Source organism: Podarcis gaigeae (assembly GCF_964106915.1).
Source record: "Podarcis gaigeae genome assembly, chromosome: 12".
NCBI classification, from domain to species: Eukaryota; Metazoa; Chordata; class Lepidosauria; order Squamata; family Lacertidae; genus Podarcis; species Podarcis gaigeae.
This window is the reverse complement of record NC_139688.1, coordinates 52,976,982-53,000,011: the sequence shown is the minus strand read 5'-3', so window position 1 is coordinate 53,000,011 and position 23,030 is coordinate 52,976,982. Positions and strand designations below refer to the sequence as shown.

General features: G+C 44.5%; 1 protein-coding gene across 3 annotated transcripts in view; it reads right to left on the bottom strand.

Moving 5' to 3' along the window:
- The window catches only part of MLH1 (mutL homolog 1), a 33,381-nt gene extending 22,219 nt beyond the window's left edge, over positions 1-11,162 (bottom strand). Inside the window, exons 1-6 of one of the 3 annotated variants that reach the window (XR_014557042.1) lie at positions 10,748-11,060; positions 6,144-6,234; positions 5,945-6,043; positions 4,950-5,023; positions 2,827-2,899; positions 1,076-1,167 (exon numbers count right to left, since the gene is read on the bottom strand). Coding sequence is in view for 1 of the 3 variants with exons in the window: in XM_083706296.1 (XP_083562422.1) it covers positions 1,076-1,167; positions 2,827-2,899; positions 4,950-5,023; positions 5,945-6,043; positions 6,144-6,234; positions 10,748-10,863 (545 nt within the window). In the remaining 2 variants the exon portion in view is untranslated. Of the gene's footprint in view, positions 1-1,075; positions 1,168-2,826; positions 2,900-4,949; positions 5,024-5,944; positions 6,044-6,143; positions 6,235-10,743 lie in introns of all 3 variants that reach the window. The other 2 variants (XM_083706296.1, XM_083706297.1) reach the window with 2 other exon arrangements.
- Positions 11,163-23,030: the final 11,868 nt, after the last annotated feature.

Genomic DNA, 23,030 nt, shown 5'->3' with positions numbered 1-23,030 from the left:
AGCTGAACAGAGTTTTGTAACTATGGCTACTGACAAGACCCTGTCCTGTGAATGACAAATATTTTTTAGCATACACTTTATGAAGCGACAGTGAAGTGTATGGAAACTAGCTGAATCTCTTAGCATTTCAAGTCAAGAGAAACCAGCATTTGATTTCATAAGGGTTGTTCAAGCATCTGCCTAAACGCACAAACACTGGATCCATGGACAAGAGGCGGAGTGCACATGCAACATCACCCTGTCTGCTATATACCCCTCTGGGGGAGGGGGCGTTTACTCACATTCACTCACTATGCTTTCTCATGCCTGAACATGCCTTTTTAGTTAGTCAGTGGCAGTCACGTGGCTTCCATATTTTCTGTGTAACCACCTCCTCTTCCCTCCCCTGGTGAAGGTGTGGTAAAACAAATAGGCTACCATGACATAACAGTTTCCATGCCTCTAGAACCAGCAGAACAAACTCTTGAGTGTGATTATGTCACAGCACACATTTGATTTTTATCACACATTACTGGGGCGGGGGGGAGAGGAGGAGTTGGGACGCAGACACAAAGCTCTGGTAACATCTAAAATTAACCAAGATCTGTCTTGGGAATACTAGATCATTTGCTGTCAGCTATATGACTCAGAACAAAAAGACCGAGCCACACATTTCCATCTTGGCAAAGGCCCTCTTGGCTTTCTTCTTTTGTTGGATTTACAACCCTGGGAGCAGAAGAACCTCATCATGCTGCTAAGTACAATGGAATTTGCACTTTCTTTCGGTCTTTTTCAGACATTTGCGAACAAACAAATCTGGAGGCCTTTTGCAACTGTCATGTGAATGTTAGAGAGCACACATGCTATGTGAATGTGAAACTGGCTTCAGTAGATTCTTTTCAAGTCTAAAAGATTGTCAAGTTGTATTTGTGTCAGTATACTGACATCAGTAAAAAGGCACCCCTCTTGCTATTCTGAGTTCCTAATTTATCAAATATGTCATTACTGGCTAGAAGGAGAAAAATGCCCAAATCTAACATAAAACAAGGTTTGCAGGTGGAGGTGGAGCTTCTGCTCCTTTTTAAAATGGATTTACCTGCTAACAACTTCCAGAATTTTTGCATATTCTTCACTAGGTTTGTTTAAAGCTTTTCTCCTAGTGGTTACATTGTAAAATAGATCCTCAACCTGCAGAGAGAAGCAAACAGGCAGTTTAAAGCAAACTCAAAACAGAGACATGGATCACTCTGCAATGCCCTTTTGTGCTGGCAGAAGGAAAGAAAATTGCATCCAAGTACATGGGGCGTGCAGGGACGCAGGTGGCGCTGTGGGTTAAAGCCTCAGCGCCTAGGACTTGCCGATCGAAAGGTCGGCGGTTCGAATCCCTGCGGCGGGGTGCGCTCCCGCTGCTCGGTCCCAGCGCCTGCCAACCTAGCAGTTCGAAAGCACCTCCGGGTGCAAGTAGATAAATAGGGACCGCTTACCAGCGGGAAGGTAAACGGCGTTTCCGTGTGCATCTCTGGCTCGCCAGATGCAGCTTGTCACGCTGGCCACGTGACCCGGACGTGTCTCCGGACAGCGCTGGCCCCTGGCCTCTTGAGTGAGATGGGCGCACAACCCCAGAGTCTGTCAAGACTGGCCCGTACGGGCAGGGGTACCTTTACCTTTACCTTTTACATGGGGCGTGCACACGCTTTGCTTGCACCACTTCACATATGTTTTCCGTTGTCAGCTCACAGTGCTGACTTTGTGACAGATGGGAGAAGCTGCATTCCCTGCTCCTTAGTCTGTTCCCTGCAGCTGCCCAGTTCTATATGAAGGATTATTTTATCACATTATCGTGAATGAGGAGAACACCTGAATATTAACAAACAGGAAAGCCCTATTTTTAATTCAAATGCTCTGGTCAATATTGCTCTCCCATGCAACTGACAAGCATGATAAATTCAAATCCATTTTAATTATAATGCTACAAAATTATGGGAGTCATAAGGTTAAGAGTGCTGGACTAGGACCAGTGAGATCAGGGTCCAAGTCCCTACCATGAAGCTTTCTAAGTGACTCTGAGCAAATTAGTGCCTCCCAGCCTAATCTACCTCGCAGGTTATGGGGCTAAAATGGGGAGAGGGAGAACCACACAAACCACCATAAGCTCCTTGGAGGAAAAGCAGAATTTTAATTAAAACATGATTTTCTCTCTTGCCCTCCCACTTGATAAAAAGTACAATTATCTGGAAATATAAATACATTTCTAAACACCACTTGTGAAGAGTTCCTGAAATATATTTCAGTAAAGTTAAAAGGTGATTGTTGAAGCCCAAATAAAGCATCAACATGGGCAAATTGAAGTTGCCTGTATTAAATGCACTTCAAACTTGTGCCATTAGTGAACCCTCAGTATCACTATTATTATAACTGCATATGGTTGCACTGTGGTGTCTAGCAAGATGCTACAAAGCAAATGTTCTGCTTTAAAAGAAGTAAATAATTAGTGTTTTATGCAAGAGGCATGTGTAAGTAAGATAAATACAAATAGTTATATTCCAGTTTTTAATGTACTCAAATATGCATGTATTATAAACAAGGCTATTCCAAGAATCATAGAACTGTAGTGTTGGAAGGGATCCTGAGGATCATCTAGTCTAACACCCTGCAATGCAGAAATATGCAGCTGTCCCGTGTGGGGATTGAACCTGCAACCTTGGCATTATCAGCGCTACACTCTAACCAACTGAGCAAGATAATGTTAGTGCCACAAAGTTCCGCAAAAGAATACACAGGGTTTAAGATTAACTAGGAATGCATCTGCTCCAGTGATGCAAAAAATTCAAAAAGCAAGTAACCCACTGTGATTTGAGTTCCCTGGTTTCCAGCACAAGGTTTGGGGGCAGCCTTCAATTTTCCATCAGAGTAGTTTGCCCTAAAAGCAAAGCAAAACAAATGGTTAACTATTTCAATCAGTTATTAGATTAGTCCACAAAGGATTATTTCAAGCCAGCAGTGCTTTAGAAAGAGACATTAAACTATCACCACCACTTGTTTTCATCAATTTCTATGGCATTAAAAGTGAAGTAAGCACAGAATCTGTCACTGGTACATCTATTTCAGTATTGTCTACACTGAGCGGTGGTGGGTCTCCAATGTTTTAGACAGGAAGTCTTTCCAGCCTCACCTAGAGATGCCAGGACTTGAACCTGGGACCTTCTACAAGCAAAGCAGATCCTCTACCACTGTTTTGTAACTCTGAGTGGTGATACTGTATTCAAATTTTGTTATTATTTATGCACTTGAGCCATCCCAAAAAAATGTCATTAGACTTCCTTTCTAAATGAGATGAATTTACACACACACAGTCTCTGCATTTAGAGCTTACGACTTTTGCTTCATTGACTATGCAAAAGCCTTTGACTGTGTCGACCACAGCAAACTATGGCAAGTTCTTAAAGAAATGGGAGTGCCTGATCACCTCATCTGTCTCCTGAGAAATCTCTATGTGGGACAAGAAGCTACAGTTAGAACTGGATATGGAACAACTGATTGGTTCAAAATTGGGAAAGGAGTACGGCAAGGCTGCATATTGTCTCCCTGCTTATTTAATTTATATGCAGAATTCATCATGCGAAAGGCTGGGCTGGATGAATCCCAAGCCGGAATTAAGATTGCCGGAAGAAATATCAACAACCTCAGATATGCAGATGGCAGAAAGTGAGGAGGAATTAAAGAATCTTTTAATGAGGGTGAAAGAGGAGAGCGCAAAATATGGTCTGAAGCTCAACATCAAAAAAAAGAAGATCATGACCACTGGGCCCACCACCTCCTGACAAATAAAAGGGGAAGAAATGGAGGCAGTGAGAGATTTTACTTTCTTGGGCTCCATGATCACTGCAGATGGTGACAGCAGTCACGAAATTAAAAGACGCCTGCTCCTTGGGAGAAAGGCGATGGCAAACCTAGACAGCGTCTTAAAAAGCAGAGACATCACCTTGCCAACAAAGGTCCGTATAGTTAAAGCCATGGTTTTCCCAGTTGTGATGTATGGAAGTGAGAGCTGGACCATAAAGAAGGCTGATCGCCGAAGAATTGATGCTTTTGAATTATGGTGCTGGAGGAGACTCTTGAGAGTCCCATGGACTGCAAGAAGATCAAACGCATCCATTCTTAAGGAAATTAGCCCTGAGTGCTCACTGGAAGGACAGATCGTGAAGCTGAGGCTCCAATACTTTGGCCACCTCATGAGAAGAGAAGACTCCCTGGAAAAGACCCTGATGTTGGGAAAGATTGAGGGCACAAGGAGAAGGGGACGACAGAGGACGAGATGGTTGGACAGTGTTCTCGAAGCTACAAACATGAGTCTGACCAAACTGCGGGAGACAGTGGAAGACAGAAGTGCCTGGCGTGCTCTGGTCCATGGGGTCACGAAGAGTCGGACACGACTAAACGACGAAACAACAACAACAAAAACAACAGTTGACTAGTGTGGGAAATAACACACATAGCATCAGATTGCATAACATGTTATTGCTTATCCATCTTGTCTCACTATAAGGCAAGACAGATTCCTGTTACTTAAAGAGTACCTTTAACTTTTCTAGGGATTTTGCTACATTTGTACATTCTACTGAGAGGGAATAGAATGGCTATAACCTGTAATTGCGTATAATCTACACTGGATGAGGAATGCAGTGTATAACAAATCTTTAAAATGATTTCTACAAACAGCAACAGAAAAATTCTGCTCATACTTGATGCTCATTAAAAAAGGGTTTTGTTTGCATCAATGGTGCAATGAGTGACCTCCTGTGGCTAAGTGATGTATTGCACAATGCTGATTTCTCTCGTTTCTATTCTTAATAAGAAGTCTTCTGCCTGCCTGTTCTTTTAATGTTTTTAGAGACATTGTTTATCTTCTAAAAGTTTATTATATTTGAACACTGAATAAGTGCAGTAAACAAATATTTGAATATACTTACCTGTAGGCACACTTTCCATCAGCTGTCTTAGTTGTTATAGTAACGTGGGCAACATGACTTATACTTGCCAGTGCCTGGAAGAGAAAAAACCAAGTTTTAGAAACTGAGTAACATACAGTAACATGCAGATGTTGAAAGTGGTACATAGTTCTTTACTGGTATGAAATAAGCATTCAGTAATCACAGTAATAGCATAGTAATTACATCCCAACTAATTATCTGTATTTGTAATCCTCACTATAATGATCTACATGCAGCTGGATACAAACTCTCTTCAAATAAAATGTTTTATTTATTCAGCCTACTTTAACAAAGTAACATACAAAAAAAAATCAACACAATGAAAACAGGATAAAACCCATAACATGAAGCCAATTCATCTCCTATATATTTTTGAAAGTTGTTTGTTTGCTATGCATTTGCATACCTCATAAGATGTAATGAGATTTTGCATGATGATTACTGAGATCAAGGAACAGATCCTTATATTTGGACACAATCAGACTAAAAATGACAGACTGAACCTTTTCCAACTGAACAGATTTTAAAACTGATTCTTAGAATTCCTGAGCAATGCCTGATACAAGGTTGCTATAACAATATAAACAACAATTTAGGGGTGCAGAGGACACATAGCATCAGGATCCAAAAAAAGAAGAATCCCAAATCAATTTAAATATAATTGTCTTTACTGTCTACCTAAAACCAGGCTTTCCATCCCTATGATAGAGGTTTGGTGCAATACGGTCCAAATGGCAGTTCTCAAGTGAACCCTTGCAGCCACATTATGGATGGTTCTGCATTACAGTCGTATTGATTACATTTGAACCAACTTTCACTGCACCTGAAGTTACTTAAATATATAATTATTGAATGATGACAAGCTGTGTTCTACAGAACTGATAAACCTGGATGGAATAGGAGAGCAAATGGGGAAAATGGCAAAAAACTTATGCACTATGATAAACATTCTAAAACTTAAGTCAAAAGCATACCTCGCCTCTAAACCCGTATGTAGAAATACTGGCTAGGTCCTCAAAAGTCTGTAGTTTACTTGTGGTGAATCTCTCACACACAATATCCAAGTCTTCTCTCTGCAGAAGGAAGACAGATGTGAGCCAGAATTATCTCAAATATTGTTTGTATTGTTTTAAATAAGGTCTACATTTTAGAAAGACAATTAGGTTTACTTACCCTAATTCCACAACCATTATCTTGGATTTGAATTAGTTTCAAACCGCCATCCTTCACTGTTACCTGGATGCTGGTAGCTTTGGCATCCAAACTATAGATACAAGAAATACATCTCAGTGACAGAGACAACACAGTCTATTTCAATTCTATTTCTATTCCAAATCAGTCCAACACAGACATTTATCTCTGAAGGAAAGCAATGTGAAGGGGGAAATGGCCGGTACCCCTCTCTATTGCTCCCCAAGTTACCATAAAGTCTCTAGAATAGTAAACACAGGAAATGGAAGTAATGAAAGTATTGACTGACCTTGCTTTGGACAATGTCTGAGAATATTTATTTGCTCTCGGAAAGCTAATGCAGTGTTGGGAAAAGGGCTGTTGATCTAATGCCACATATACTGTACTGTGGACCAGGGTCTGTATAGTGCAAATAGTGGCAAATCAGCTAATAAGAATAAGAAATGGGTCTTGCAATCATTAAAAGATGTTAATGTTTTAGATCAGGCATGACCAAACTTGGCCCTCCACATGTTTTTGGGACTACAACTCCCATCATCCCTGGCTAACAGGACCAATGGTCAGGGATGATGGGAACTGTAGTCCCTAAACATCTGGAGAGCCAAGCCTGGCCATGCCTGTTTTAGATGATTCAATGTATAAATATGCATTCTTGTTGCTTTAGTCATATTCAATATTGCCAAAAAAGCTCAACAACTTTGCCAGTTTTCTGTCCAGATTTTACTGTTTGAAATATGGCAACCATATATATAGGAACCGTGTGTGTGTGTGTGTGTGTGTGTGTGTGTGTGTGTGGAGAGAGTGGGAAACGCTTTCACCAATATGACGACTATGCAGACTAGAACCAAGGATAAAGAAGCTGTATGTTTTAGTTTAAAGATTAATATTTGTGTGTAATGTGTTTATTGTTTGCTGTTGCTGTTCTGATCCAAGGTCAGTTTGTTGTACTAGTGATGACTTGTAAGGAGGTCTTAACCAGAACATGAAGATGTCATGTCATGGCTGACACGGAATGGACAATGTGGAACTAGTTATGTACGTACTTAGCATGATGTGTAAGCTGTATGTAAAATAAAAGTCTGCGTGAAATCTGCAATTGGTACAGCAACCAACATTTATGGAACTGTCCTTTACTGCAGTAAAGTTAATAAAGGGTATTGTCCTGCTGGAATCCTTGATTGCATTTCTTACTGACTAAGCCTGAGGGATGGTTTTAGCTACTCCCTTGACAGCAACACATTATGTGCCTGCTTTTTATGCCTACTTAGCTTTCCGCAAAGCAGACAACTATACATAAGCAATTTTATTTCACCCCAAAGTAAAATTTCCCAGCAATCAGGGTGTAGAGATCATTATGATCACGTTATAAGCTTTCTTCCTCTACAATTTTAGGATGCACAAAGTCTAGTTCTAGGCTCCCATTCTCAATCTCCTACCGTTAATAAACTAAACATTTCATGAGAAATACAAACTTATCTTAAATAAGCATAATGGAAGTTGTCGCCCACTGTTTGCAAATGTTTGCTGTTACAAGGCTACAACCCTAAACACACTTACTGGATTGAAAGCCCCATTGAACTCCAGAGTAAACATCCTGAAGATTGCACTAGCTGCTAGCACCTCTTGTCTGTGCGACGGACCCCTGACAGTTAAGTCCAGCTGCAGGCGACTCTGGGGTTGTAGCGCTCATCTCGTTTTACAAGCCGAGGGAGCCGGCGTTTGTCCACAGACAGTTTTTCCAGGTCATGTGGCCAGCATGACTAAGCTGCTTCTGGCACAACAAACTAGAGGAGCACATGGAAACGCCGTTTACCTTCCCGCTTACCTATTTATCTACTTGCACTTTTTGGTGTGCTTTTGAACTGCTAGGTTGGCAGGAGCTGGGAATGAGCAACAGGAGCTCACCCCGTCGTGGGGATTCGAACAGCCAACCTTCTGGTCGGCAAGCCCAAGAAGCTCAGTGGTTTAGACCACAGCGCCACCCGCGCTATTAGGGATACCATAAAGCAGAGTTGGGGAACTTGTGGTAGTCCCAGTGCTGGACTATGACTCCCATCAGCATGACCAATGGTCAGGGATGGCAGGTTTCCCATACATGTCTTAAAGTTAAGAATGAGAGGGGGCAGTGCTAAGTCAACAATATGTGTTGAACAGCAGAGAATACCTTTATTTATCTAGCAAGATTTAAATACTGTATTTTTCGCCCTATAGGATGCACTTTTTCCCCTCCAAAAATGAAGGGGAAATGTGTGTGCGTCCTATGGGGCAAATGCAGGCTTTCACTGAAGCCTGGAGAGCGAGAGGGGTCGGTGCACACCGACCCCTCTCGCTCTCCATGCTTCAGGAAGCTATCCGCAAGCCTTGGGAGCCTGCGAAAGTTTCCGCAGGGCTCCAAAGGCTTGCGGACAGCAGCCTGCAGCCCAAAGCCTGGGGCGAGCTGAGCAGCGCGGCCCGGTCTTCAGGCAGTTATCTGCAAGCCTGGGGAGCCTGGCGGATAGCAGCCTGTTCTGGGGGCTGGGGAAGCTTGGGCTTCCCCCGCCCCAGCCTGGGGGGGGGGGGGAAATATTTTTTTCTTTATTTCTCCCCCCCAAAACTAAGTGCGCCATATGGGCCGGTGCACCCTATAGGGCGAAAAATACGGTACTTGATTGTAAACACCCCTAAGTAGTTTACAAGATTATAAACACTTTCTTTTTGTCTAGAGTCATTCCCAAGCAGGGTATCATCGTAATAAGGAGAAACCCACTCTAACCACTTTCTTGCCACGATTCAGAATCGGGCAAACCCCTATAATCGTAGGCGCAGGTATCCAACTAGCAGCTCCGCCCTGGTCACCTGAGAGACTCGGTGCAGGAGATTCGTCCTGCCACGAAGCAGATGAATACACACACATATCCTGGGGCTTTTATAGCACTGCCAGTCTGGCGTCATGCTTAAGAGTGTTGAACTGGGACCTGGGAGAGCAGGGTTCGAATCCCCCGCTCAGCCACCAAGCGCCCTGGGTGATGTTGGGCCTGTCGCCATCTCTTAAGCCTGACCTACCTCACAGGGTTGTTGTGAGGATGAAACAAGGAGCAGGGAGGAGAACCATGTGTACCACGTTGGAAGGTAAAGGCAGCATAGAAATATGAAAAATGAAATAAATAAATTACCAACCACCTTGGAAGATAAAGGTGAGGTAGAAGTATGAAAAATGAAATAAATAAATAAACTGCCAACCACCTTGGGATGATAAAGGCGGCACAGAAATATGAAATAAATGACCAACCACCCTGGAAGGTAAAAGTGGCATGGAAATGTGAAAAATGAAATCAATAAATTACCAACCACCTTGGAAGGTAAAAGTGGCATAGAAATATGAAAAATGAAATACAGTGGTGCCTCGCAAGACGAAATTAATTCGTTCCGCAAGTCTTTTCGTCTTGCGAGTTTTTCGTCTTGCGAAGCACGGTTTCCCATAGGAATGCATTAAAAATCAATTAATGCGTTCCTATGGAAACCGCCTTCAGACCAGGTCCAGTCTGTCCCCCGACCTCTTCTGAAGGCGGGCGGGGGGCGAAAGTCTTTGCTCCCCCCCGCCTGCCTTCAAAAGCCATCCAGGATAGCGGGAAGCGCTTCCCTGCTATCCCAGACTGCTTTTAAAATGCTGGCGGTGGGGAGCAAAGCCTTTCGCCCCCGCCAGCCTTCCTGGACCTCTTCTGAAGGCCGGATGGGGGGAAAGGCTTTGCTCCCCACTGCTAGCATTTAAAAGAGGTCCCCGGAGATTTCCCTATGGGCTTTCTTCTTGCGAAGCAAGCCCATAGGGAAATTCGTTTTGCGAAGCGCCTCCAAAAACGGAAAACCCTTTCATCTAGCGGGTTTTTCGTCTTGCGAGGCGTTCGTCTTGCGGGGCACCACTGTAAATTACCAACCACCTTGAAAGGTAAAGGCGACATAGAAGTATGAAAAATGAAATAAATAAATAAACTGCCAACCACCTTGGGATGATAAAGGCGGCACAGAAATATGAAACAAATGACCAACCACACTGGAAGGTAAAAGTGGCATGGAAATGTGAAAAATGAAATAAATAAATTACCAACCACCTTGGAAGGTAAAGGCGGCCTAGAAATGCGAAAAATGAAATAAATAAATGACCAACCACCCTGGAAGGTAAAAGTGGCATAGAAATATGAAAAATGAAATCCATAAATTACCAACCACCTTGGAAGGTAAAGGCGGCCTAGAAATGTGAAAAATGAAATAAATAAATTACCAACTAACCTGGAAGGTAAAGGCGGCCTAGAAATATGAAAAATGAAATACATACATTGCCAGCCACCCTGGAAGGTAAAGGCGGCCTAGAAATGTGAAAAATGAAATAAATAAATAAATCACCAACCACCTTGGGAAGGTAAAGGTGGCACAGAAATATGAAAAATTAAATATATGAATGGACTGCCAGCCACCCTGGAAAGTAAAGGCGGCATAGAAATGAATAGAAAAATGAAATAAATTAATTAATTAAATTACCAACCACCTTGGCAGGTAAAGGTGACATAGAAATATGAAAACTAACGAACGAACGAACTATCTAACTAACCAACCAGTTCTCCACCATCTCCTTGATGGCGTTGGCGGGTCTCTGGATGACTTCTCCAGCCGCGATGCGGTTCACCACAGCCTCGTCCAGGCGGCGGATCACGCCCGCCATCAAGGCCATGAGGGAGAGGCCGGCGGCGGCTCTGGCGAAGGGTCTCGGGGGAAACGACGACGAAGAGGATACGGCGAGCGGCCGCCCCAGGGTTGTGGGACGGGGGAAAGGAAGGGGCCGCCCTTGCCGAGAAGCTCCGGGGAAAGCCGTGCGGAGGCGCGCGCGCTCCCTCAGAGCAACGGACGCCTCAACCGCCAAACTCGCGCCTCAACGGCCTGGCGCGAAGGTTCCAGCGCGCAGCCGATTGGTCCGCCAGCATGTCAATCGAGGTTGGCCGGTTGCCGGGGTGAAAAGTTGTTTCCGCCTATAGGGACGCGCTTCCGTCGAAAGGGAAAGGATACAGAGTTTTGTTGTTGTTGTTTTGAGGGAAGGAGAAAAGAATGAAGAGTGGCCCACGCGCTGCGTAACCACGGGACTCGCTTTGGCGCTGATAAGTCTCTGCTTGGAACGTCGTTATTTTAACCCGCCTGCAGCTGCTGTCATTCTGCCTGCCAGTTTTGTAGTTTTGTGCTGTTGTTTTTTTTTGCTATAATTTGTTCTCTCTGTTTTAGATGCGATATAAAAAGAAATAATAATGCTAAGAACAAAACGAAACAAGATATTTCCGGCATGCTTTTGTAGCTTTTTTTTTTTGCAGGGAGCATAGCCTCCCAACTGTTCTCCGATGAAAATAGGGACGTCCTATTCCATCATGATTATAATTTTAATATACTATCTATACCCCTCCCAACTGACTGGGTTGCCCCAGCCACTCTGGGCAGTTTCCAATATACAGTGGTACCTCGGGTTACAGATGCTTCAGGTTACAGACTAACCCAGAAATAATGCTTCAGGTTAAGAACTTTGTGGTTTCCAGCTGTAATGCCCTAAGAGAATATGGAAAATAAGGTTTAGAATTAGGTTAAAATTTATTGATAAGGATTTGCTGAACTAACAATTTGAATTGGAATACAAAAAAGGGAGGTATGAGGAGGTCTGGGAAATAAGTTAATGGAAATAAGTAATGGAAATTTTGTGTGCTTTTTAATTATTTTCATTTTTGTATTTTTGTTATTTTCTTTTCTTTTTTCTTTTTGATTTTTATTGTACTACTATTGAAAACTTTAATAAATATTCTTATAAAAAATATTCTTATAAAAAAAATATTATTATAAAAAAAATAAGAACTTTGCTTCAGGATAAGAACAGAAATCGTGCTCCAGCGGCGCGGCAGCAGCAGGATTCCGTTCCAGAGGTCCGTTCTTAACCTGAAACTGTTCTTAACCTGAAGCACCACTTTAGCTAATGGAGCCTCCCACTGCCGCTGTGCCGCCAGAGCATGATTTCTGTTCTCATCCTGAAGCAAAGTTCTTAACCTGAAGCACTATTTCTGGGTTAGCGGAGTGTGTAACCTGAAGTGTATGTAACCTGAAGTGTCTGTAACCCGAGGTACCACTGTATATCTATGGGCAAGGAAGGGATGACGGAGAATGCTACAATTCCCAGTAGTTTGCACAGCATAAGGCACGCTGGGAAATGTAGTCTGGCGCTGCCCCCAGCTTGCTCCCTTCTTCTTCTTCTTCCAGCCAAACACAGTGCAGCAATCTTCCCTTCTATCTCAGCTGCAGCAGTAGACTGTGCATGAATTATCTTAGTGCTTTAAATCAGGTGTTGTCCACCTGGTCCCTACCGCCCACTAGTGGGCGTTTCAGGATTCTAGGTGGGCTGTAGGGGAGTTCTACAGCACAAGCTGAATCCTTCTTCCATCGAGCACTGGTGGGCGGTAAGGAAACCATTAAGAAACCATTAAGAAAGATGCATTAGTAGATGGTAGGTATAAAAAAGGTTGACTACCCCTGCTTTGGATTGAAGTGTACTCTGTGGATATTGAGCTTAACCTGTAATGTAACGTATTTTTCCAAGTCTGTTTTGATGCCCCATGGCTGGCTGCATACGAGACATACTGTAACATCTGGACATGCATGTCTTGGAAAGGTACTTTGTGCTTGGTAATCGTTTTAAAGAAATTCCAGTAAAGTTTGTGATATTTTATCGTTAAGCAAGCTGGCTTCAGTACAAGGTTCCTTGCAGTACTGTGCTTGGTGAAGGGTGGCTTATCCTTCGTATGCCTCATAATATACGGTATATCCCTGCTGAAAGTGATAAGGAAGTTTGCATGAGCTCATTTAGGGTGCTCTGTAATCAGCTACAGCATTTATCTCAAGTACCATTTTGCTTGTTTGTCATGAAGGAGCTCAGCTTTGTTAGTTAAACAAACACTGCAGGACTGAGGCAAACCTTTGCCTTTCTAGGGAGGCATGCCTTAAAGTGTTGATAAGTGGCTTCACCACCAGCCATACTCTGAACCTTAGCTAACATTTCACTTTAGCTGGTAGTGACTCTCTGCCTCTTGACCTCTGTCCTCTGACTCACCATCTTCATCTTCTGCCCCTGATTCTGGACTTATCTCTGCCACAGAGTCTCCCTGCTCACTAAGCCCTGTTATCTCTTCAGCTTCTGGCACCTCCTCTCCCCATACTTCTCCCTCTGACCACTCATTGTGGACCTACCACCAATCCCCAAGCTCTGAGCCTTCTTCCCCAGCTGGTTCCTTCCACCATTCCTCTGCATCCAACCAGACCCTGACATCTGGAGAGAGACCTGAGGGTCAAATAGGGCGGTCTGAGGGGCCAAAGCTGGTTTTCAGGTCTGAGGCTCCCCACCCCTGCCCAAGGGCGTGCTGTTTGCGTGTGGGAGGCAGGAGTTTGAGCAGTGAAATGCCCCCCTCTGCACTTTCAAAACAACAACAACAAACCTATGGTTATGTGAAACATACTCAATAAACACACAAGATGTAACTGGCTGTACTTTTGAATAAATAAGGTATACTATTTGTTAAGTTGTGGGTGAACATATCAGACGACACAGCGATTCTTCAAACAGCTCTTGTTTATTCACAAGCCAGAACAGAACTCAACTCACAGGCCAGAACAGAACTGAACTAAAGGGTTCAGCCAGCCTGCTTATATAGAGCTCCACTAGAACGCAACAGTAACCATTTTCTGTAACTATCCAATCATTGAATGTCACTTTCAATCCCTTATTTGCATATGTGGACCTGAACTTTCTACAGTATCGCCCTGCTGGCCCAGGGTGAGAACTTAAGTACATAACACTATTCATTGTATCAAATTGTAGTTTTCAACGGAAGTCTCATAAAGTTCCTTGTCTTAGACTCTGTGAAAGGATTCTGTGGAACTGTAACAACCCTTCATGTGGATTATTGGACTCTATGAACAGACAGGTGGAATAGACACTTCTACATGTATGGACCTTATGCATGAACTGGCTAGAGAATGAACTGATCCACTGGGTCGTCTGCTTTTTTCATTGAACTTTATGAGACTTCCGTTGAAATCTACAATTTGATACAATGAATAGTATACCTTACTTATTCAAAAGTACAGCTGGTTACATCTTGTGTGTTTATTGAGTACCCCTCTGCACTTTCTGCATGCCAAGAAAAGCAGGAATCTCTGCATTAAAGGGAATCTTCAGACATTTTCCAGTTCGCTTTTGGCCTTTTGTTTCCATTCATAGCTTTTGTTTGTTCGAGAGCATGAGCAAGCTTTCCGGATGTTGGGGAGGACAACTCACATGATCCCCAGCAAGCAGGTCAGGGAGAACCGGAGATATTAATTCAGAGGATGATATTCTAATAAAGGAAGTACTGCTTATTAAAATGATGGAGTATGCCGATTTGGCAAAGCTAACAGCAAATATTAGAGATCAAAACGAGAAAACATTATTTGGGGCTTGGGAACCCTTTGTGGAATATCTAAAGAACTATTATAATGGCACGAAAACGCGAGTAGGAGTTGAAATATGAGCAACAGAAAGACATTGAGGCTAATAATCTAGGATGTATATAGGAAGCGTTACAAGTTAAAATATGCAGCATTAAAGGATAAACATAGAACATCATGGAGGGGGCATGGGAAGTCAATGGATAAATTAAAAGTATTGTTGATGGTAAAGTACGTGAACCTTTGAAAATTAAATTAACAAAACAAAATAAAATAGGAGAGATATTCCACTAACAATTCTCAGGCTTTGTTGTGTGGGCTCAGCATTTTCCAGGACTCTGTGGGTGTGTCTTACGATTTTCCTACAGTTTTTGTATTTTACAGTGTGTGTGTGTATGTGTGTGTGTTTCTCGCCTCCTGGGTTGCTGAGTGCACACTGGATTTGTCATCTGCTCCAGGAACTCATCTCCAGAACTGTTCCACTTCTCTGCTCATGCCCTTCAACAAACTTAAATTGCTAGACACCAATCACATGTATGGAAATGTCCTGGAGGGAAGTTTAGGGCAGGCCTAAGGAGCTTTTTTTAAAAAACAACAACAACAACCTCATAAAGCTCCTTTCTATAATAAATTTGCTCTATTTCAATAGGTAAAGGTAAAGGGACCCCTGACCATTAGGTCCAGTCGTGACCAACTCTGGGGTTGCGGCACTCATCTCACTTTATTGGCCGAGGGAGCCAGTGTACAGCTTCCGGATCATGTGGCCAGCATGACTAAGCCGCTTCTGGGGAACCAGAGCAGCACATGGAAACGCCGTTTACCTTCCCGCCGGAGTGGTACCTATTGATCTACTTGCACTTTGACGTGCTTTCGAACTGCTAGGTTGGCAGGAGCAGGGACCGAGCAATGGGAGCTCACCCCGTTGCGGGGATTCGAACTGCCAACCTTCTGATCGGCAAGTCCTAGGCTCTGTGGTTTAACCCACAGCGCCACCCGCGTCCCTTTTTATTTCAATACCATACCATAAAAGGAAGACTTGCCGATTTTCCTTCTGCAGCAGCAAAATTAGCAGTTGTGAGAAACAGGAAGTCAGAGCAGGATTTTGACTACAACTTTGGTTCGGAATACAAAGTTCCTTGAAAAACTGAGCAACAACAGTGTGAGAAAGGCTAAGTTTGAAGGAATTTGGTTTGTATGTTGTGTGAAAGAGATAAACTTTCAGAGGTGACCATGGATCTTTGTGGAGAGTTAGGTTCCAAAGTTAGAATGACCCTAGAGACAGGAAAAATAGGATTGTTTCACTGTGTAGTGTTTCTGTTCTTTTTGCTGTAAATGTGAATCAGAACTGTTGTGCAATCACTTGGAAAACCAGTGAAAACATCCCCACCCTAAAAAGACCTGTAAATGGTCAGAAAAACAAATTACCCCATTTTCTTGTGAAATTGCAACCACAACACATCTTGTAAAAAGTGCAGTTAGCTGCCTGGCTTTCAGTTTTGAAGCATATTGATGTTTCAGTTTTCCTCAAATGAAAATGAAAACCCCAGACACGTTTGACTGGTTTCTTTCCCCCACAGCTGCCTTTGTCTTTTTGTTTTTTGGGTAAGGCTAGAAGAGAGCTTGGCTGCCAACCGCACCAGCTGTTTGGAATGAAGCTCAGTTGTACTTCAGAAGGGTGGAGCTGGAAGAACAGAAGTAAGGAGGGGGTTTTTTTCCGCTCTGGAAGCCGCAGAGAAAGAGGAAGAAATGTGGGTGGAAGACAGAGCCACGTGAGAAGCTGAAAAACAAACACATCTCTGAGGAAGGCTGTGAGCACACCTCCTGTTTTTGTAGGAAAGGAGCTGGAAGAGGTTGCCCTCAGTCTGACCCTATGATAACCTGGAGCTCTTAGGTCTAACATGGACTGCTCTAAATACTGTCCACTGGTGTAAGAGGAGGCTGAGAATGCTTTGAGGTCATGGAAATAAATAAATTTTCAAACACCGTATTTTTTGTGCCATAAGACGCACCTGACCATTAGACGCACTTAGTTTTTAGAAGGGAAATGCAAGAAAAACAATATTTTTAAAGGGAGCGCTGAGCAGAGCCTGTGTGCATCCCAGGCTCTGCTCAGCGCTCCCTTTCACGAGCCGCGTGGAGCTCCACACGGCTCGTGAAAGGGAGTGTGGCTCTTGGGGGCTTTTCCGGGAGGTGGGAGAAGGGACTGCGGGGCTGCCATCTGCCCCTTCCCCCATCTCCCGCAAAAGCCCACAGGAGTCACGGTCCCTTTAAGGAGCGCGCGGTTCCTGCGGGCTTTTCTACGAGGAGGGAGAAGGGACTGACTGGCCGCGTCAGTCCCTTCTCCCTCCTGGGGAAAAGCCCGCAAGTGTGTGTGCGGCTCTTGGAGGCTTTTCCCGCCTGCCTCCCACCTGCATTCGCTCCATAAGACGCACACACATTTCCCCTTACTTTTTAGGAGGGGAAAAGTGCATCTTATGGAGTGAAAAATACGGTACCTGGAATAGAATAGGATTAAGTACATTCCATGGAGTTCAATGGAACTTAAAGAAGAAGAGACCTGTTGGATCAGATGCCTATGCAAAGCCCGCAAGCAGGACCCAAGTGCAAATTCAAGGCAACTGGTATTTAGAGGCATACTTCCTCTGACAATGGATGGGCTTCCTGGGACCCCTGAGATCTCCCAATGCAATGAGACTGCTGTGTGTGTAGCAAAAGGAGAAGCCTCAAAATGATGTTCAGGCTGCAAGACTGTCCCCACTTGCCTGCAAATAAGCCACATGGAACTTCACGGGACTCACTTCTGAGTAAGACATAGGCAGAATTATATTGTCAAAGGGAGACAGTCCGGCTTTGAGTGAACAACTGAGTGAACAATCTCTTTGCCCAGGAAGAAAGTGATATGCCAAACTATATTGGGTGCACAATATTTTCTAATACAGTGGTACCTCGGGTTAAGTACTTAGTTCGTTCTGGAGGTCCGTTCTTAACCTGAAACTGTTCTTAACCTGAAGCAACACTTTAGCTAATGGGGCCTCCTGCTGCCGCCGCGATGCTGGAGTACAATTTCTGTTCTCATTCTGAAGCAAAGTTCTTAACCCGAGGTACTATTTCTGGGTTAGCGGAGTCTGTAACCTGAAGCGTATGTAAGCTGAAGCGTATGTAAGCTGAGGTACCACTGTATGTACTGGTACATTCACGTCCAGCACCCATTTTGAGGCATTGCCTCTTTTTTCTTTGCTTTTGCTTCTTGTTCTGGTCAGTAAGATCATCTAAAGAAAGTAAGCTCCACAAATAATAGCGTATAAGAATTTTACTATTATCTGTTTGTCTATATTAATAGGCAGATTATGCAAACAGCAAAACATCCAGCCTTTAAACCCCTCTGTTCTTTGGGAATAAATTAATTGGTGCTCCTGTCGAAGTCCTGGCTGGTTTCTGTAACATCTTAATAATTCCCTGTCCATCTGGCTGGGTTGTTAACATGATCACCCCTGAGCACTCTCTCCCACTTATTTGCCCCCCTGGTATACTCCAGAGCTTAGAGCAAGGGTCAGCAACCTTTTTCAGCTGTGGGCCGGTCCACCATCCCTCAGACCATGTGGGGGGCTGGACTGTATTTTGAAAAAAAATATGAATGAATTCCTGTGCCCCACAAATAACCCAGAGATGCATTTTAAATACAGAGGTACCTCGGGTTACATACGCTTCAGGTTACATATGCTTCAGGTTACAGACTCGGCTAACCCAGAAATAGTACCTCGGGTTAAGAACTTTGCTTCAGGATGAGAACAGAAATCATGCTCTGGCGGCGTGGCAGCAGCAGGAGGCCCCATTAGCTAAAGTGGTGCTTCAGGTTAAGAACAGTTTCAGGTTAAGTACGGACCTCCGAACGAATTAAGTACTTAACCCGAGGTACCACTGTAAAAGGACACATTCTGCTCATGTAAAAACACGCTGATTCCTGGACCGTCCGCAAGCCGGATTGAGAAGGGGATTGGGCCTCGTCCGTTCCCCGGGCCTTAGTTTGCCTACCCCTGGCTTAGAGCAAGAACAAGCTGAGAGACTGCTCGAATGCAAATGAAGGAAAGATCCGACTGAATACCACCGAACACTGGTGAGGGGTCATCACTAAGCCTACCTAGGGGCAGTGAAGTCAGCAAAGAAGGTATTTTGAGGATAAAATCTCTTGCATCCACCGCAATCTTGAATCCCCTGCGATTGCGGATGAATCTCATGGGGTGTCCAGAGCACAGTCCAGTTCTGCTGTGTTGGATGAGTTTCTGTTGGTAAGGCTCGAGGATGTGGTCAAGGTGCTTGGATCAGTCAGGGTGACCACGTGTGCTGTAGAGCAGGCATGTCCAACAGGTAGATCGTGATGGATCACTGGACATCTGTGGTAGATCATTGGCTCTCCCCAAAGAAGCTGAACAACTGTGGCAACATTTTACCTCCTCCCTGAAAAACTCAGCAACTTTGACCCGAACCCCCAAAAAGGGGGTAGATCACTGCCAGTTTTTAACTGAGAGTAGATTGCAGTCTAGGGACGCGGGTGGTGCTGTGGGTTAAACCACAGAGCCTAGGACTTGCTGATCAGAAGGTCGGCAGTTTGGATCCCCACGACGGGGTGAGCTCCCGTTGCTCGGTCCCTGCTCCTGCCAACCTAGCAGTTTGAAAGCACGTCAAAGTGCAAGTAGATAAATAGGTACTGCTCCAGCGGGAAGGTAAATGGCTGTTTGAAGAATTGCTGTGTCGTCTGATATGTTCACCCACAACTTAACACCCCCAGAGTCAGTCACGACTGGACCTAATGGTCAGGGGTCCCTTTACCTTTACCTTAGATCGCAGTCTCTTGGGAGTTGGCAACCCATGCTCTAGACCCTTGCCCCTCTTGGCTGTTAAAAACCAGCAGGGAGGGGACAGCTGACTGGATCAGGGAGGTGGTTCATACTTCTTTACGAGGAGTGGGGGGGGGGTCCCTGCTTGTTTGAAGGAGGCAGTGGTAAAATCACTCCTTAAGAAACCCTCTCTGTATGGATGTTATAGTGACAGGCAAGTGTCAGGCTTGCTTCTGTGAGGAGGGCATTAGTTACAAGGAGAGGGTCCCACCACCAAAAAGGCTCTCTTTGTTTTGTTTGGTGGGGGAACCTGGAGAAGCCTCTCTGACTAAGACCTTTAAGCTTAACCTTTTTTTCATTTTGTGTGAAATAGGTAGCTTGGGTGGGAGGATATGGAAATCATCAGGAAAGAAAGAAAGAAAGAAAGAAAGAAAGAAAGAAAGAAAGAAAGAGAGCAAGGAAGGAACAATGTGTTTAAACATGAAGGCTGTTGTAGATGACCTTTGGGGCCCTTCCATCTTGCCATTCTATGATTCTATAAAGGCTAAAAGTCCAGGTATTACAGTAAATTACGTCGAGCACAAATGTAAACAAGAGCTTGAACGGTTGGCCTCCCCACCCCCTTCGCTTTCGGTGGGAGGAGAAACTATTACAAATACTTCAGATACCTTTCCTTTCGTTTGAGGATTAGACCTATCGACGTAAATAAAGCTAGGTTTCATTTCCTTTAGCAGCTGCTCTATTCAAAGTGCGGAAACTTGTAAGTTTCTGTCTCTGCAAGGTCACGCGGCCACAGTGGATTTCTCTGCAGTGCTTGGCAATGAGCCTATCTACATCCTTTCACAAAGGATTTGCACCAAGGGCAGGTGAGCTGGCTTTAGAACGCCCTTCCCCCATCCAGTTTTGCCAACAGATTGGTACACATTAACCATTCAGTTTTACAGAATATTAACTGTAATGAGGCAGGGCTCTGCTCTGCTGCATATATAAGGATGTCGGAGAAAACATGTTCTCCCTAGCAGAGAGCATGTGTTGCGGTGGGGGATACAGGCCACCCCATTGTTGCTGGGCGGATTTGCGGAGGGACCCAGGCAGTGAACTGGTTAATCGGGTCACTGGGGAGAATTACTTGTTGCCAATTTTGAAGGAGGGGTCAGAGGTTTTAAATGCTGGACACCCAGCTTTGGGCGTCCTCTTGGCTGCTTGCACCGGATCACCCACCCACCCTCCCTGAATTGGGGGGGTTGTTCGCTTGACCTTGCTATGCCTGTCATGGGGTCGTCTGCCTTGAGGCAGGGGCCTGGTAGGAATTTGTCCATTTGGCTGATTGGCTGGTGCCATTTGGTTTTGCCTACTGCGTAGCAAATCGTCACAACTTGTAAGGTTGGCGGTCAGGCATTGGTTAAAATTGGTTGGTGGAGGGGTAAGTGCCTACCCCTCCAATGGTGGTGCGGAAAGGGAATTCCGTTAAAGGAATCCAGGGGCTTGCCATTCTTTTCGTCCTTGTCCCTGGCATCGGACTTGGGCCGGGCAAGCCACCAGGAGCATGAGGGTGAGAAGTGAGGGACTGAGGCCCAGCTTCATTTTCTCCCCCAAAATTGTTTCCCTGCCTGGCTTTCGCTGGAATCCAGAAGTCAGTTCTGTCCCCTGGGCAAGGACAGATAGTCGGAACCAATGCCTAAGCAACCACTCACTTGGGTGTATTTAAATAAAGGTGTGGCCAAAATCGTGCCAAAACCCCAAACCAAAACTGATGTGTGATGTGTGAGTTATTGGGGGGTGGCTTGGGGACCTCGACACGCAATACATTCTGTGTACACTGACTGAAAGCAGCTTTCCAGGATCTCCTAGCCCTACCAGGAATTGCCAGGGAATAAACCTGGGACGTTCTGCATGCCAAGCAGGTGTTCTGCCACTGAGTTATGGCCACAAAATCTGAGAACACTCCAAGCCATACAGGGGATATAAAACAGCATTCTGTGAAATGGTATTTGCAGGCCACTCAGGAAGTAGCTGGTGGTTCAAGGTGATTCTGGGCCTCAGAGACTACGGTGTCGTACCCCACCCCCTGCCCCCAGCAGTATCCCAGTTGACACAAAAGGTAGTGTAGAACAACCTTTTGTTAGAAGGCAAGGGAATTAAAAAAAAAAATTAGAAAAATAATTTTAAAAATAATTACAGTGGTACCTCAGGTTACAGACACTTCAGGTTACAGACTCCGCTAATCCAGAAATAGTACCTCAGGTTAAGAACTTTGCTTCAGGATGAGAACAGAAATCACGCGGCGATGGCAGGAGGCCCCATTAGCTAAAGTGGTACCTCAGGTTAAGAACATTTTCAGGTTAGGAATGGACCCCCAGAACGAATTAAGTTCTTAACTCGAGGTACCAATGTAATTACTACTCCTTACATTTTAGCCAGCATAGCTGCAATTTGTTTGCAGTGATTAAAAACCTTCTGTGGCTAATCATATAAAACTTCTAGCTGATTGATGCACTCACTCCTAGATTCAGATTCTAACTCCTAATGTGCATTTTATATCTGAATGTAGGTGCTTCAAACAGAAAGGGGGTGTTGCTGTTTCTAAGTTTCTTCTCCATAGCTTTGAGGAACAGCTTGTCGCTGTTCACATTTGCCTTTCATCTCATGAACAGTAGCTATTGCCGTTTTGGTTCCGTTCCGGCTGTTCCTTTCCCCACAGCAACAACCCTGCAGCATAAAAGGGCAACCTTTACCCCAATAAAGTAAGCCACATTGCAACAATACTGACTCATCCTGTTTGGTTCACCCCCACTCCAAGCCAGATAACCACATCTGCTGTTATGTCGCAGTGCGATTCTCCCCTCTGTTCCCAAAACAACATCATTTGGGCACGTTCAAAGCCAAGGGGACACCTTCCCACCGGTAGCTCCTCCATGCCCTGGGATCAAGCAGAATAATATTCAGTGGTACCTTGGGTTACAGACACTTCAGGTTACAGACGCTTCAGGTTACAGACTCCGCTAACCCAGAAATAGTACCTCGGGTTAAGAACTTTGCTTCAGGATGAGAAGAGAAATCGCAGCACAGCCGCAGCAGGAGGGCCCATTAGCTAAAGTGGTACCTCAGGTTAAGCACAGTTTCAGGTTAAGAATGGACCTCCAGAACATATTAAGTTCTTAACCCGAGGTACCACTGTAGATGTGCTTCATTCTTTCTTATATGGTGTCCGTAGCTGGATACTGGTGTAGGTCAGGATTAACAAACACGGTGTCCGTGAAGATAACTCTTTCTTTGAATAAACCAATACAGCACAGGCCTAGTGATCCCAGTAGGGAACTGGTTGCAGAAGGATGGGGAGACTCCCTGGATTATTCAGCAAGTAGTACAGTGGTACCTCGGGTTACATACGCTTCAGGTTACAGACTCCACTAACCCAGAAATAGTACCTCGGGTTAAGAACTTTGCTTCAGGATGAGAACAGAAATCGTGCGGCGGCAACGGGAGGCCCCATTAGCTAAAGTGGTACCTCAGGTTAAGAACAGTTTCAGGTTACGAATGGACCTCCAGAATGAAT